Source organism: Limulus polyphemus, unplaced genomic scaffold (assembly GCF_000517525.1).
Source record: "Limulus polyphemus unplaced genomic scaffold, Limulus_polyphemus-2.1.2 Scaffold1486, whole genome shotgun sequence".
Taxonomy (NCBI): Eukaryota; Metazoa; Arthropoda; class Merostomata; order Xiphosura; family Limulidae; genus Limulus; species Limulus polyphemus.
The window spans coordinates 75,509-93,983 of NW_013667096.1; the positions used below are offsets into that span (position 1 = coordinate 75,509).

Consider the following 18,475-nt stretch of genomic DNA (forward strand, 5'->3'; position numbering starts at 1 on the left):
ACTCATCTCTAGATGAATGTTGAGACCACTTCCAGATCTTAGTTTAAATATATATATATATATATATAAACCCTGCTACAAAACATTTCAGACTGTACCTGATGATGCCTTTGCTGGCAAAACCATAGTCGTAATAAATGATGTACTTGTGAAACGTAAAACTGTCTTGTTTTTCCTCAATTCTGTTAATAGTGATTCTTGTTAAATGACTTCTACAAAGATAAAATAAATTTCATTACAGAGAAATACAACAAATTCATATCTTAGAAACTGAAAGTACTTCAATTCTTATACAATTATTTCTCAGTCAGTAGACATGATGACTATAAAGTAACTTCACTTACCCTGTTGCTTAGAACTCCCAAACCATACCATACACATAGTGCGTAACATAAGTGCAAATACTACAGAAGACAGTAAAATTAGAAACAGCCAAATCGAGTTAACGAAACTAACTGTAACATTTTGCTGAATTGGTTGAACTCATTATGGTAAGAGTCCACAATCATTCATACATAGATTCACACAACTAACTACTGTGAATGGTAAGAATGTGTCACTGAATTGTGTTCTCATGACCATGGTGATCAAATATGCAGTAATCTCCTACTGATGATTTGTTCACAAAAAGAATTGCATTGCTAGCTCTTCACAACATTAGTAACATGTAATGGTGCATCACCATGCATGCACACAGGTCCTGCTGAATGCCTCTCTTGTGCAAGGTGGGTAACATTATGTTATCAGTAGACCATGCAACTTATTAGTGTTACATTTTTCTTGGGGATTACCTAATCTGGTGACACTTATTGAATATCTGCAACAACATCCACAGGTGCAGGTGGGCATCCTGATCATGGTGTATATGCCACAAATCCTATCTCCTCAAATATATGTTGGATCAGGTTAAGGAAAGATCTTGGGCTACATCAACCTCAACAAACACCTATGTTATGATAAAGATATGTAAATTCACCCCTGCATAACAGTCATTCCTATAGAAAAACTTCAAAAATGCTATGCAATATTGGAGAGAAATTTCATATACAGGTAACCACACACATCTAACAGCTTATATACAGAAGTAATATCACATAGGGCAAGTAGTGGAAAAATCTGCAAATCCTGGAAATGTGTTCCCATTTTAGGTCTGGGAAACATAACGTATCAGCAACACAGTACATGCCATAAATCTGTAGCCACTTTGTGTATTAGAAAATGCTGACTTAGAATTAATATGAACTTTGTAATTATTTAAATTTCACAAAAACTTGCATACCTGGCATTTGTGGATCAATATCCTTCACAGGTAAAGTGTGCAGAAAGTGATGTTCACATGGATACAGTGGAACTTTAACTTTTGGTTGACTCAGCCTGCCAATATGTCTGGCCCACTATAAGTAAATGAACAGCATGATCTGTTTTAATATCACTGGACCTACAATAAAATACTGTACAAATATTAACAACATACAAAGTTATTATTTTAAGGAATTTTATGAAGTTAATTAGGCATAGCTACTGTTGGAGAGCTTTAGACACACTAGTGTCATTTTATACTCTTCTTTTGGTTTGGTGTTTTGCTTGACAGTAGCGTGCTGGGAATGTCCAGCTTTGAAGCACAACCATGACAGAGAGCTCTAGTGTATAACATTTTGCTTGTCAATGGTTTATACAGTAACACAGAGAAATGTACCAAAAGTTTTTGAGAAAATACAATTTATTCCAAAAATATGGTTTTCACTTTTTTTCACTGAAGTTAAGGTTGTTGGATGTGAGCTTTCAGAAGATTTCTTTGGTAAGCAAAATTTCAAATTGGTATATAGAACTTTCAAATAATTGAAACTTATGATATTTTTAAAAGTTTTGATGTTTCTGTGGTTATTTGGAATAGATAAATTTAGTAGAAGCAGTATTCATGTTAAATTGGCTATATTATTATTTTACTAAAAATATTTTGTTAGGATTGAAAAAAATGCATCATCAATCCTTGGGAATGAAATATTTTTATAGGCCAATATTTACAGATCTATTTCCTTCTTGATTACATTACATACTGTTTCAGGGGTCATATGAACAAGTTTTCTCAATGATTTTCATGTTTGTGGATTCTCACTTGCTTTCAAGATGCTGCACTCTGCTTACTACAGCTAGAGAATGACTTGCTGCAGGTCATTTTATAGATGGTTCTGATGCCCCAAGTTGACTATTTTTTTTTGGTTTTCCTTGCCTTGGAAATTCTAAATCCCTCATTTGAACACATCTTTATGATCTGAGTGTACGAATATTTTGTGTCAAAAGGGTTGTTATAGCTGCTTCAAGTATGAAAAGATTGAGCAAATATGTTGTAAATGAAACTTTTGTACATGACTTGTGTTGCTTTTCCTGGTAGACATCCTTCCTGATTATGTTACATGCTTTTGTATGGAGCATGTGGATGGCTTTTGCCACTGAGTTATGTATTCCTGGATTCTCACCTGTTACAAAACACTGCAGTTCTCTTACCACACCTGGGTTATCACTTGTTATGGGTCTCTTTCTGAATGGTCCTGGTGTACAAGTTGATCCATATTCCTTTGTCTTTCAATGCAAGAGATATCTCTGTCTTAGAAATTCTAAATCCCTGATTTGAACATATCTTTATGCTCTGAATGTATGAATATTTTGTGTCAAAAAGGGCTGTTACATACCCTTCCAAAAAGCAATCAGTATTCCATGGCATCACACTCCTTACAAAATGTCAGCATGTAATTCTGCAACACACCAATCCACTGTGACTTAATATCAGCCGTGGTTGTTATGTGACTTGCTGATTTACATGTTCATCTCTTTATAGTTGAAGATTCAAACAGATTTCATCTGGATCTGATCCAGAAAGGATGGGGGAAAAAAAAGAAACTTTCGGGACTTATGATTGAAAAGGTACAAATAGTTACAATATGATGACAAACAGTGTGGAAATGTATTGAAACCTACATGAAAAACAAGAATAAAAAATGCTTTTACAATTGGATTTCATAAATCTGCACTGTTGTGTAATACAAATAATATACAACAACTTACAATACCCAAATGTGTTTAAACTTAAAATAAATATATATTGTAATTTTTTAGAAATGTTAAAAAATGGATAAATATTATATCTTAGGAGAAAAATGGTGTTAAGCAGGGATAAAACATTATCCTTAATGATATGAATTTCTCTGTGACACGTGCACTGATCATACCTCCACACTACAAAGTACTCTGGGTTTTAAATATATAAGAGGGCTGGGACTCTTCTACAGTAGGTGTCTGTGACTTGTTGGCAATAAATATGGACAATAAATGGAGAGCACACAATCCACCAGTTTTAAAATAGTATATATATATTCAAAACAAGTCCAATGTATACACAAAAATTCTTTACACTATAGAAAATCACAGTTTTATCTAAAACTCTAAATAATTCTCTTTTCTTGTCAAGAGTCCACACAGGCTGATTCAATTACTTTAGGTTTCAATTAACAAGACATTGGCCACAATCTGCTCGCATGTGAACCTCATGAAACATTTTTATTATATTATTATTTATTTTACTTAACCTAACTTTAACTAACCTAAAGAGATCCTTATTTTTACATTTTAGTTACTTTTATAATAATAAATAAAGAATAGATATAAAAAACAAGAAATAAAGTACTTACCTAGGTCATTTGTTTTTCCTGTTAACAGTCAATGACACTTAATCCAACTATTTTATACTAATGGCAGTAATACACTAAATTTGTACTTAATTAAATAATGCAACAAAGAACATAGGATAATAACACACAAAAACAAACAATTTCCCCTAACTATCACACTTTTTCTGGCTTTCTAACTATGCAACAAGAGCTGTTACAAATTCATCCAGGCTAGTCGTTAACTTTCCTGTGGGAACAAAGCTTGTACTAACAGAGAAATTAACAATTCTCCATTCAAAAAACAATGCAATATGATACGTCATTTGATAAATGAAAACCCTGGCTTTCTATTGGTTATACATAATATACAATGAAACGTAAGAGAGAACTATTGGCAAATCCTGAAAGAGAGGATGTGTCAGGTGGGTGTGGCAAGAGGCTTATGAATTTCTAATTGATGGCTCTGTACTCAAATATAATTGAAAGCTATACAAATTATGGTTTGTCTGAGCAGTGACAATTTAATAGTGTGTAATTTAAGAGGGGATGCCGAGAGAAAATATGTCACATTTTTCATACTAGAGGAAATTCAGGATTTTTTTAAATATTGCCTTATGAAATTCAGAACTTTAAACTTATATACTAATAAAATATGGATTATTAGCTTCGAGTTTATGCTGTACTAATTGGTATAACAAACAAAAAGTAGTTTAATAAAATTTTGAATGCAAGTCAATAAAACCTCATGACATATGCAGTGAAGGATACATAGGTTGATCATGGAGATAGCATTTCCTTCTTATGGTGAATCTGATGAGTTGTCTTGATTCTGTTTCTTCTGGCAGCAGCATCCATAGAGATAGTCACTCTTTTTTTTACACAAAATAATTACTGAGAAATTTTCATGTCTTTGGAAGTCATTATATTAAAGTATAACTACGTTAACATTAAGCATACCAAAGAAATATTCAAGAAGATCACTGATACTAACCCAGCCTCCACTATTGACAAAATAATCACAGGATATCACCCCCAAGTTTGTTTCTACTCCTTTCAACTGGTGGTGATCATCAGTTAACACCCTCTGTACAGAGCATCCTTCAATGACTTTTACACCTAGAAAAACCACATTACTTGATATCATTCATTTTGTTTGTTTCAAACAGTGTTTATTATCAATTAAGAATCTTCATACAGCATCCTTAACTTACCCTTACCTTTAAAATATGTATTACATAATATCAACAATTAATAACCTTTGAAAAGATCATCTTTCTACGTCCCTTACATCTATAAAACCTAACTGCACGATGTTACACTCAACTTATTTTCATCTTTCACCTAATTGTCATTAACACTTAACAATCATTATATGAGGAAACTTTCAATAACTTTTACACACAAGGTACTTTGCTGCATGATATTACACTCAAGTGTTTTTCATCTTGTATCTAACGGCCATTATCAAGTTAACCATCACTATACAGTAGTCCACCTTAGATACAATCAACCTATCTGCCATGATAAAATAGCTGCATCTGACAGGAAGTCGTTATTCAAAGGATCAATAACCAGATAACGAGTGATTGAGTTCAAGTTGTGCCAGATGCTATTCCCAGGGGTTGAGCATAATGGTTTATATACTATATAGGTAGTCAGATAATGTAGCAAATTGGTACACTGTATAATATATATATATATATATATATATATATATAGTGTATAGGTAATCAAATAAGGTAGAAAATTGTATTAAAACAATTTCAAGTTGACTAAAAATTCTCAAATTTCCAAGTTTGTTTAATAGATCATGTATAACTTAGAACTGGTTACTTTCATCAAAGCCTTGGTCTACATCAACATCCATATCATGTTTCCATATCAACACTTCGAGGTGGCAAGTTCAAGCCTTCTTTTTCACAGAAATTTCCTGTTCCCATTTGCAGCTTTCCCAGATGACTTAAGGCATTTCATTAGCCATGCTTACTGCACAGCATACATTAGTCAAGTCTGTCACTCATCAAACCAAAAGTTAATAACCTTCACACCCCACTAGTAAATCCTGATCAAATAACTTAACATCTAGGACACTAGTTCAAAATCTACTACATTCACTAAAAGAATAAACCTTAATTCTGTGAGCAGGGTGAAGACAAACAACAGTTTCTGACCACCCCTGGTTACCTTTCAGGACATGAAAGTTTTAAAACAAAAATACCTATGTGTATGTACCAAGGAATTTCATTTGAACATCCCATGGTACCAAGATACATATACCAAGCTGTGAAGCAATCTCTGGTCATGTGACCTATTTTTCCCCCACTGTATACACTGTATTCATGTGTCTCTGTTAATCACATTATTGATATGAAGAAAAGTCTATATAGAGAGGTCGTTATCTAACATTCTGCTCAAAAATCATAGTTGTATGGTGCATCTGTCAGGAAGTCATTCGTGGGAGGTCAGATCAATGTAAAATCATTCTGTACAGAGAAAAATGTTTGTATTTAAAAGGAAGTCATTATTGAGAGGGGTTATATCCACAAGGGACTAATGTACAAGGAATCTTTCAATAACCTTTAAACATACAGAATCTCACTGCATCAAAGTGTTTTTAATCTTTCACTTAATGGTCATTATCAGTTAACAATCATTATATGAGGAATCTTTAAATGACCGTTACACCTATAGAACATGATATTACACCCAAGTGAGTTTTCCATTTTTCAACTAATGGTCATTATCAGTTAATAATTTCTGTTTGGACAATATTTCAATATCCTTTATACCTTAGTTATTTTACCTAGAGGTGATTATCAGGTAAAATATTTGTATAGAGAATCTTTCAATAACCTTTACACCTAAAATGCATTGTATTCAACTAAGTATGTTCCTTTAAGAATAGTTTTAAACAGTTCTCCAGATGTTTGTTTACATCATTTTGCTTCACTGGCCAGGCAGCATCAGGGTATTCATAATAAGAATTTTTATTCCACTGATATTTTCAGGATTAAAAAAGAAAAAAAAAAGAATAGGCTAGTGTATTGCAAAAAAGCTAACACTAAATCTAAGTGCATAGGGTCAGTCCATTCAACTGAGCTGATATTTTAGAATTAATATTTCCTTTCACACTTTAGCTTTATCCCAATGAAAGTTTCTTTTCTCTGCCCATTTAAGCATTGGTATAAATTATACCTCATTTGCTCCAGTTTTTATATCCCACTATATCACCCCTAGTGATTTTAATCTTGCGAGTCTCTTCACCTATATCAATGCGTCCTCTATACCAGATATGTATACAAGCTCCCTATTGTTACTTCTTATTCACTTTTTCAAGACTGGTAAATTATCAAACCTAAGCACCAGCCATCATGGGAAGGAAGGGTGGGATAGTGTGACAGCAGGTAAGTATTATCAGAAATACATTTTTGGTATAGGAAAATTTAAACTTCCAAAACACATCCTACATTAACAAGGTGGAGGGGTTGGTGAGGGCAAGATCCACACAAAAAACATGCAAATTCAGATATCGTATAGCAAAGCAGTGGATTCAGCACGACTTCTAGAACAGGTATACTCGTTGCCCGGATAATGTGAAATCTAAGGTGTGGGCAGTAAAGGCCAACTGGCCATATTGTTAAAATCATAACATTGTGAGAAGAAACATGCAAGGAGGGATATCTATTCCAAAACTGGTTCCTCCTGCAGTACCAGATGCATCTGGTCTGGAAATATTGTATTGTGTATCTCCACAAGAATCATACAGACCTCAACCATGCAGATGAGGTTCCATGTCTCGTCGTTTGAATTATAGGACTGTGGACATAAAGCTAGATCTGTAGTGGCTAGGACACACAGACTGCAGTGTGATATAACTGAACTAAAGTAATATGATATTAAGAGAACCCAACCTGAAAGTTACAGAATGTTGCATATTGAGCCACTGGAATTATGAAGAGAAGGCAAGCAACACAAAAGTGGATAAACCCTCACCACAACCTGAAGAATCACAAAATGCAACAAACTGAACTCTGAATTACAGGACCTGTCATATCTCATTCAACCTGAAGAAACAAATATCATCCAGCCTGGGATCACAAGCCTAAATTCTAACTCCCCAACTTGAGAGACAAGGTAACACTCCTTCCCCCATAATTATGAGGAGGATGTGGAACAAATGAAGTTCAACCAATAGCACAAGAATTTACACTCTGCGTGTGGAATTATATAGAGTCGAGGACCCTCTTCCATGATCATGGAAAATAATATAATGACCAAAAAGAAGGGCCATGCTCAAAACAACCAGATTTACAAGGAGGCTACTGCATAGGCTGGTCGTGCTCTCACAGACATATGGGAAAACTATCCAGGGTTATGTGTGGGAGGGTATCCAGCTTTGTCCTCTTCTCCTTGAGTGGAATAGTGTTGAAACATTACTCTGGAGGAATAGACCTCTGTCCACCACTCCAGTGACTGGAAAATTGGAATGTTAAAAACTTCCATGCTTCCCTATGGAGAAATAGGAGAAAATTTGTGTTGAGGAGTGCCAAGGAACAATGCTCTGGAAATGGTACAATAGATGAAACATGTTTCCTTTTGTGAAAGGCAAACCAACACCAATTTATTTAATCCAGGGGTCAGCAGGGATGAGCAAAATCTGTTTATGCTTTACTCTTGATAGTGGCAGTCCTGTGTTATATATTATGTACTAGTACTGAATAGTTGTGCACCAATAGGAAAGTGCCAAGGTGGTTTTATGGAACACCCCATCTCAACAGAGCTCGTATCTACCAGAATCTGCTGGTAGTTAGTGTGGACTTGAAAAAAGCATACCTGACCAGGCAAATCTCAACACTGAGAAGGATCCAAATGATAATGATGAAGGGATCCATGAAAAGGAGAAGAATAACACAAAAGAAATCAATCAAGCTGAGGTATAGAGGAGAATCACGGGGGTAACCAAAACCCATTCAAGGAGGAAACTGCTAAATCATGTAAATATTGTTGTGATATAAAGGTGTTGGGTGTGGTCCACATACCAGCCTGTACAATTTCCTCCAGTGGGTGATGCAACTAAGCTGCCAAGTACATCGTGATATGTTGAACTTGATGAGATAAAACACAAAGAAGTCTCCACTCTTCCAACAAATGTCTGTAGTAAGCCATAAACCAACTGACTAATTCAAGCTTTCAATGTGACAGGGGATAAGTCACATGACACAGCAGGATCCCAGTGGAAAAACAAATAGTGATATGAGATCTGAAACACATAAGTGTGTGCCACATGAGTTTGGAGAGCCCGAACTGGGCATAAAAGATTATCATGATTCGAGAGGTCGTATAAATGTGAGATAGAATGAAGATAAATAAGAGCTATCTGGATACAACCAAACATAAGTGGAATGGTAAAGAGTCCTGTGAATATGAAGTGCAAAAACATACAAATGTAAATGCCTTCTAGCCAATAACACATGAAAATAAGTCTTAAGTGAAAGATGATATAGTGAACATAAGTCTAAAGGTTCAAAAGGTGGATGAGATAAGGCACAGAGAACCACTGTGATATCCCAATTAGGAACCTAGAAAGGATGATGAAGATGGATAACCTGAAAATATTTCAGAAGTAATGACAAAACCTGGGGCTCAAACACTGTTGTTCTCTTAGAAAAACGAAAGGTAGCATTATAGAGGGCAATAAATGTTAAACCTTTCTTGAATAACAATATCAGAAATTGAAAGACCTGTGGCACAGTGGGATGAGAAAGGTTAAATCCATGTCTGAGAGACCACTGATGATAAGTTAACCATTTCTGTTCATAATCTTTCATAGAAGAACACCGAATGGACCATATTAATAAGGATGCCACCCAAGATGTCAATCCCTCATGTCGTGCAATGAACGACATAAAAGCTAGGCACGAAGTCAAATAATGTTGACTACCAGATGAAAAATATCCGATTGAGACTCATGGAAGAGAGATGGCCAGAGAAGAAGGGAAAGAGGTTGACACTCCTGAAGATACTGAAGGAGTGGAAACCAAGGCTGATCCAGCCACAAGAAGAACTCGACAGGATGAGGAGCGAATCAGTTCAAAAACCTTGGATAACAGATGAACTGGAGAGAATGTATAAAAATGAGACCTATCCAATTCTGGCTGATTGCATCTATGCCCAAAGCCAGAGGATAAGTTACAGGAGACTAGAAGGATGGGAGCTGAGCATTCCAGTGAGTGTGTCAAAAGCATTCACCTTAGGCACTTCGAGATGAGAGCAGGTCCAACAAAAAACTTGAGGATGAAGCATCCCTTCCATAGGAAAAGCTATGTTGGGACAAGATAACTGGTTGGTCACTAAATTCATTACAAATTGAACATGACAAGCAAAGAAAACAATCCAATGATTGTGGGCCCAAAAGAGAAGATTCAATGTCTGAAAACAAATAGACCTGGAGTGAGAGCCTCTTTGCTTGTAAATGTAGAAGACCAGAGTGGAATTATCCACACGAAATATTACTACCTTGCAACAATTCAAACCCTGAGTCATAACTCATTGAACTGCTAGAAGTTCTAATAGATTGACATGAAGAGAAGTTTGAATTCCATATGCTCTATACAAGCACCACAGCCCTGGAGAAAAGCATCTGTGAAAAGATGTATCTCTGGATGTTGGGGTAGTAAAGGAACATTGACTATCTTGTTTTCCTTGTCCAACCACCAGCTGAGATCTTGCAAACTGGAAGCCAAAAGGACTACTGGACAATCCACTGCATCTGTGCAAATGTTCCTGTAATGACCATTGAGGGGTCCACATGTGAGCTTGACCTAAAGGAAAGAATGATTCCAAGGATGCCCACATCCTTAAAAGAGAGCGAACTGCATGCACTGGTGGAGAAAGAGACAACTGTATTTGAAGAATTACCTGTTCCATGGCCTGAAGGCATAAAGAAGAAGGTTGAGACCAACTGAGTCTGGAATTGAAAAACACCCCTGAATGGACGAGATGCCATGTGGGAGTAAGAATAGGCTTCTCCTATTTAATAAGAAACCCAGCTCTCACAGCTTCTGATAACAGAGTTTGAGTGTGATGTTCTATCAAATGGTGGGAAGAGGCAAGAAGAAGCCAGCTGTCCATGTAATGGCGAATGTGAATGCCCACTGAGTGAAAATGAAGTGAAAAGGACATGACAATCTAGCAAAAAATGTATGGGGCAGATGCAAGGCCAAATGGAAGAGCACAAAAATTAAAAACCTGGTTATTGTGCATGAAGCAGAGATAATGCTGTGAAGATTTCTTGATTGGAATATGAAGGTAGATATAAGCAACATTTTGTCATCCATAGACCAGGTGAAAAGAGCCACCAAAAAAGAAATGGCTTTATTATAAACCAGAAGGCTGGAGAACGCGATTGAGATGAAAAAGGTCTGTAATTGCTGTCTTTTTCGGTACTACATAGAGCCTGGAATAAAAACCCTTGAGAGAGGAGCAGACACACTGTATGGCCTATTTGTGCAGAAGATCCTTGATGGCTTGAGCTCGATATCTTGAGGTAAGAGAGTCCTTGGAGATTAAAAAACCAACTGGTATGAAAGTTAATGGAGGAGGAGACATGAACTGAATGACCAATCCTCTCCTGAGAACTTGAATGACCCACTGACCTGTGGTGAAGGTCTCCTATACTGACACAAACCCTCTGAGTTGAGGTTCTACAGGACCTGACCCTATAAGGTAGTCACTGATGCTGTAGAATATGCTCTACGCTAGAGGAGGATACCTGCTGGTAAGGACAGAATCGCCCTTGTGTTCCAATGTATCATGGTGAGATTTAGGAAACCATCCTGTAGAATGCCTATGGGACAGTTGAGAAGCTAGGGTAGAAAGGAAAGACTGGAGGACATCCACTTGAAATTTCATAGAATTGGGAATACCAGCAAAAACAGACTGTCTTAGAAAATGAGTTTCTCTGAGGGGTGAAGCAGGAAGGCGAATTCCCTCCAACAAGACATCTCTCTCCAAAAGATCTCAACAACAAACCAACCAAGATACTAAGGAGAGAGTAGATGCCAATAACCCGATAAAAGTAGAAGTCAATAAATGACTAAGGTCATCCAAAAATTGTGCAGGAGATCTATGATAAGCCTCAGACAACAGATACAAAGACGATAAAAATGCAAAACTGTGTAAGTGACAGATGAATTCTGATAAACTGAAATTGATTAATAAGAACTGTGGCATCTTGTTTAGAGCCTTAGAAAGGAAGAAGAGGATCTAACCTCTGAGAGTCCAAATAAGGTTTCTCCAGGCAGTAGAAAGTCAAGGAATACTGATTCAATAAACAAGAAGGACAAGGTATGGCAGCATCCTCTCTCAATTGATCAGCAAATCTCTTTTCATGCACAACATTCAATACTTTCTTGATCATTTTATTTCAAAAATCATGCTTGAAGATACTGAAAATGAATTAAAATGGGAAACAGTTCTCATTTATACCTTAGAAACAGAGAGAATTAACAAGACATACTATCAAAATGCAACATTTCTAATAAGTATACATTATCATTCACAACACATGTCAGAAAAGGTCTGGACTGGCTGTAAAGAAACAAAAGAAACATTTAAATTTGTTACCATATACTACATGCACCCTAACTTCTAGATAAATTTCTAGGAAAAAAAAATGTATATTATATTTAGAAAATAAAAGTAAATTAAAATACAGTGTTCCCAGGATCATTTTTACCAACAACTAAACTACAAACTACTGTTTCACCTATAGACTGCACAGATCAAGAAATACTTAGTAATCTGAATATTTAGGCAGAAAGAATGATCTAATTATTTTTTCTTGTTAATGGATGCATAAAAAATCATACTGACAGCTATGCCAATAATTTCTCTCCTGTATCCACTTTTACTAATTGGTAATGCTATGGAAGATTTGCAGTTAAATTCTGTCAATACTGAAATTTAGTATGTTATATTAAAACGATTTCAGAGCCTCACCACACTGTTACAGTCCATATCACCCTGTCCAGTCATGCTCAAACTGAAGACCATACATCTGGACAATAACTACAACTGCAAAAGGCTCAGTCAAAAGGCTGTCATGACAAAGCATACCATTCTTCCATACAGAATTTTCATAATCTATCTTGTGTACAAGAATGATGGTTCCCAGTGTGCATTTTAACAAATTGTTATCACAGAAATCCATAAGTTCTATATCCAGCAACTTGACTGGTATATCTTTATATGGAATAACATGAATACCCATTTCGTTCTCCAGCTGTTTCAGCTATGCAATGGTTGAGCAGGTATGTCATGGAAGCAACTGGTGTACATGTGACTAATGTCATTTTTCAATATTTAAATCCCTCTTAATTATGTTGCATATTGTTGTCTGGGACATGTAAATGGCTTTTTGCCACTGATCTTTGTGTTCATAGATTTCCACTTGTTACAAAATGCAGCAACTTACTTACCAAGACTGGGGTATAATTTGTTACAGGTCTCTTTCTGGATGTTTCTGGCATCCCAAGTTGATCCCTATTCCTTTGTTTCCAATTCCATTAAATGCAAAGATATCCCCAGTTTGAAAGTTCCAAATCCATGATCTGAACACATCTGTCTTTATAATCTAGTTGTATGCATAATGTGTGTTGGAAAGAGCTGTTACAATACCATCCCTTCAAAAAAAGTTTTGATGGCATCATACTAAATAAAAAATGCCAAATAATGTCAAAATGAAGTTTTGACACATGCCATTCCACTGGGACTTTATATAGAATCTGGTAGCTATGTTACTTGCTGATCTGTGTATTCAAAATTGTTTCAATATAATATACATAACCCTCTGTATACTTAATTTTTCAAGAATTAAAACTGCAAAATGAGCAAAACAAAAATATTAAATGTTATTACAAACTAGACAGTCTCAATCTGTTTTTTTCATTTTGAAGTAGTAAAAAAGTGTGTGTTCAAACATTCTACACCAAACATTAACTGAAGTCCCAATAAATGTCATTATGTCAATGTTGGCGACACAATTATTTTTCATTTACAGAAATTACAGCCACTTTTTATGAAAGCATGACTTTTTCACTTTACCAGTTAACAGATGTAAAATTCAGTCAAATAATCTTCTGTTGTATTTTTTTATTATTTTGTTGAAGATCATTTTACAAAACTCAAGCTCTTGATGAAATGTGTGTTCATTATCAAAACTGTAGAGCTGGTTCACTCGAAAATGAATATTTTTTATAAAAAGTAATGTATCAAAACACAAAAATGGAATGTAAAGGAAAATATACTATCAAACCCATGTAGAGACCATACTTCATCAGCTTTAGCATTATGTAACTAGAGAAACTGTTTAAGCTCAAGTAGTAATATTTGATATTCCAAACAGTTTTTAAAGTGTTTGTTAATGCTGCAAAGTACCTAACAAACGTTGTTTCCATTCATTATTTCCATAATTCAACAACCTGGTGGCAAACTGTATCTTCTGCTCAAACTGAGTAATTTATCAAAATCCTATAAACATTTATTTAATGGATGTAACTTATTGTGCTATCTTTAAGTCTGTGCTATCTATGGCTGGAATTAAACAATCAATAAATTGTGGACATTTCTTCTATGGTTGTAACTTGAATGATGCAAACTATCAATACATTATAGTTTTAAATCACTGCGCCATCATTCCATTCCAGTTGTGTCGTGGTATGTAAACATATCATGCATTTCCACCTTCTAATATTAACATAATAATATTCTGAATATATTCATTTATTCTGTATACATGTACAGATCTTAAATAGCATTTGGTCAAAAAATTGCTAAGTTGATTTAGTTCTAGCTGGTTTTTTTTCTTTGTTATTCTCAGGAGACAGTACTTATTCTGCCTATGGGAGTTATTGCAGTAATGCTGCATGTTGTGCAAGAATGTCCGTAACACTTTTCTTCAGTGGCAAAATAGGTGGTGTTTCAAGGTTATGGTCTCATGTAGGTTGTGCTAGTCACACAAATACAACATTTCTCATGAAGTAAAGAACATCGAATTTAAACAGTCTAGTACATAATCTCGAAGAATAAGTAGTCTAAAGGAAGATCCAGTAAAAGTAACAGTTCAGGATCCAAAGCAAGTACACACACAGTGTTTTCCTGTGTTTTGATAATGATTCTTCATTTTGTATTATAATTTTTGTCCAGTCTCTCTATTTCATTCTTATGACTCAGTTATTCAGGGTTTCAGTTTTATTCAATAATAAATATTCTGATCAAATCTTATATTATTCTGAAAACCTATCCAATAGTTCCTAAGTAAAATCAGTTTGACTTGAATACATGATAGTGTTATCTGTGGCCGGGGCAGCAAGCTATCAATAAATTGTGAATGTCCCCTTTACAGCTGTAATTTATTTTTGATATTAGTTAACTTGTGAATATATTCAATACTACTGGAACCAACCAAACTGTAGGGGTATTTCTTGTTGTTGTAACTCACCTAGGTTTTTGGCCTCAGTAGCTAGAGTTAAGCAACATTTGTAAGGATCTCCTACCCCATCTCCTGGTATCCACAGTCCTCCCTGGAATATAGTAACAACTCAACTGTATATTTCCTATGAATTCATAACATCAACATTAAAAAGTTTAACGTGTTAAACTAAATATATACAGTAATTCCTCTTAGATACGACCAATCTATCTGCAATGATAAAAAGGTTATTCAAAGGATCAATAATCAGATAACAAATGACCGAATTCAAGCAGTGCCAGTTGCTATTCCCAGGGGTTTAGCATAATGGTTTATATACTGTATAGGTAGTCAGATAATGTAGCAAATTGGTACACTGTATAATAATAGTAATGATGAATAATAGTACAATAAAGATAACTTAAAATTTTGTTTTATGTAAAATAATTTATTCATTGATCACATTTATTTAATAAACATTCATGTATCACATTTTTATTACATACATATAAAATATTACAAACTGACAAAATTTATTTCATCAAAAATTGCCCATCTTTGTTTGTTTTGCACATTTAACAGAGTCACTTTGAATGTTCATGAGTCTGGCAGTTATTATATCAAGAAGTGTTTCATTGTTAGTTTTCAGTGCACAATTTTAGTATCAATTTATAAAATAATGTGCAATAAATGTCCAGATTTTTACATCAGTGAAACTGGAAGAACCAGATTCACTGAACATAGTAAAAAAACATCCCATATTTACCATCATTGCAACTCAAATAATCCACAGTATATCTATATAAAATGCTGTAATTTTAAACAAAGAATCAAATATCGGAACACATTTATATTAACTAAACAAAACAGCCCCACCTTAAACCAAAATTTCACCTTGAAACTTGGATCCTTTGATCCCAGCTCTGAAAAATAAACCATTCCGCAAATTTAAAAGAACCAGTAAAGAAATAAGAATAAATATCTGAACTAAATTATTGCTAGACTTTAGCCAATACCTAATAAGGTAATCCTCTCTGAATACAAATACTATTTTATAAAACGTAATATGTTGCATTAAAAGAGTTGAAGTTGACTAAAAATTCTTTAATTTCCATGTTTCGTTTATTTTGTTGCTTTTGTCACAACTTTGGTCAATATCAACATCCATGACACATATCTATATCAACACTTTGTGCCTTCTTCTTCTTCACAGTGACTTCCTGTTCTCAGCTTGAGACATTCGCACCTTTCTTGGATGCCTTGAGTCATTTCATCAGCCATGCTTACCGCACAGATTAGTCGAGTCTGTCACTCAACACACTTAGCATCTAGGCCACTAGCTCAAAATCTACTACATTCACTAAAAGAATAAACCATAATTCCGTGAGTAGGGTAAAGACAAAGAACAGTTTCTGTCTGCTCCTGGTTAGCTTTCAGGATCTGATAGTTTTTAAACCAAAATACTTACGTGTAAGCATCAAGAAGTTTGACTTGAACACCCCATAGTAATAAGACACATATACTCAGCTGTGAAGCAATCTCTGGTCATGTGACCTCTATGTTCCACACTGTATAAACTGTATTCATGTGTCTCTGTAAATTACATTATTGATATGAAGAAAAGTCATTATAGAGAGGTTGTTATTTGACTTTCTACTCAAAAATCATGGACATAGCTTGCATCTGTTAGAAAGTCATTCATAGGAGGTCAGATCAATGTTAAATCGTTTTGTGCACATAAAAAATGTTGTATTTAAAAGGAAGTCATTATTGGAAGGGGTCATATCCATCAGAGGCTACTGTATTTGTTTTACTTAATAAATACAGAGTTCATATTTATCTTATAAAGATTACAGTTACTATAAACCTCAAAACAACTCTGTAAACCTTGTGCATAAATATTAAGCATATGCTGGTTAAAAAATAATCAAAACATTTTAGATAGGTGAACTTATATACTGAGTGGACATATAAACATATTTTTTTCTCCTGAAACAACTACAGTGAACTGCTTGCCAGGACTGAAGGATACCTCTAAATCTTCTGTGCTGATGATTGGAGAAATCTTTGCTGCTCCCTGTGGAGTAAGAAGTTCACACTCTATGTTCATGGCTCTAAAAATAATAATAAAGTGCCTACTAAAATTAAGAGAGTGAGTAACATACACAATCGAAAGATATTAAGAAAAACTTTACAAGCAACCTTACATTTTTAAATTTTTTTTACAGATAAATAATCCTCTGTTATAGGTGTTGTTAGAAATTGAGTGAAAAGTGTCATTCAAATCGGAGAAGGGAAGAACCATAAAGAAATATAGTTATTCTTAAGAAGGTGCTCAGAATAAAAAAAAGGTTGGAAACCATTGCACAGCAAACAAAGAAAATATTAATGTATTAAATATGTAATGGTAGTTGATACTAAAACTGAAGACCATTTTGATGTCATTTTACTAAATAAGAGTAGAAACCAATTTAATTCAACAATAAATGTAATTCAAAGCTACACAATTTTGAGAAGAAAGTTATATGGTTATTTAAACAAAACACTGCATCTTTTGAAATTCATTGGCACTTGTGTAATGTTCAATGTTAAAAACTCACAATTTTTAAAAACGATTATTTTTTACATAATTCTAAAAATGAGACTGTTTCCAGTTTCAAAATTACAATAAAATACAAATAACTTACTGTACAAGGTAAAAAATATTAAAAACATATTAAAACTAGAAAACAGTCTCATACACTCTACATGTTTTGACGTATATTACAGCATCATTCTCAGAAGTGTAATGTTTTGCAAAAAATAACACTTATTTAAAACATTACAAGATCACCAATTTATATATTAAAGAATTTCACATCATCTACTGACATTTCCATCAGGCCCATCATCCTCATTCAATATTTTTAATGTACTTTTTTTAACTTCTTTGGCATTTGTGTAATGTTCAATGTTAAAAACTCGCATTTTTTAATTCTCATTTTTAAGGGATAAAAATAGGTGCACAGTTAAGAATTTGTTTAAATTTGTGGAACGAATTGGGCATATAATTTTAGATCAAAAGATATTTTGGTGTCATTTGAAGTTGTGTTCAATGTTAACTAAAGTATCTGTGAAAAAACCTATTGCATGTTTTGTGAAAAAAAACTGAAAGAAAATAATAATTCAGTATTAGAAAGAATGGATATGATTAACTTGGTAGAAGCATGTGTTGAAAACTCTTTTTTTTTCCAAATTAACATCAAAGTTTATAAACAGAACAAAGGTTTAGTTATGGGTTCTCCTTTATCTCCGTTAGTATGTGATTTATTTATGGACAGTTTGGAAAGTGAAGAACTAG

The 18,475-nt window shown here is 34.3% G+C and overlaps 1 protein-coding gene across 7 annotated transcripts in view; it reads right to left on the minus strand.

Annotated features, from left to right (window-relative positions):
• The window catches only part of LOC106463799 (pyruvate dehydrogenase phosphatase regulatory subunit, mitochondrial-like), a 130,438-nt gene that overhangs the window by 66,371 nt on the left and 45,592 nt on the right, over positions 1-18,475 (minus strand). For all 7 annotated transcript variants that reach the window (XM_022391401.1, XM_013923865.2, XM_022391398.1 and 4 more), the window contains 4 exons: positions 17,168-17,249; positions 15,166-15,247; positions 4,657-4,781; positions 1,280-1,394 (listed from right to left, as the gene is read on the minus strand). In XM_022391401.1, coding sequence (XP_022247109.1) covers positions 1,280-1,394; positions 4,657-4,781; positions 15,166-15,247; positions 17,168-17,249 — 404 coding nt within the window. The remainder of the gene's footprint in view (positions 1-1,279; positions 1,395-4,656; positions 4,782-15,165; positions 15,248-17,167; positions 17,250-18,475) is intronic.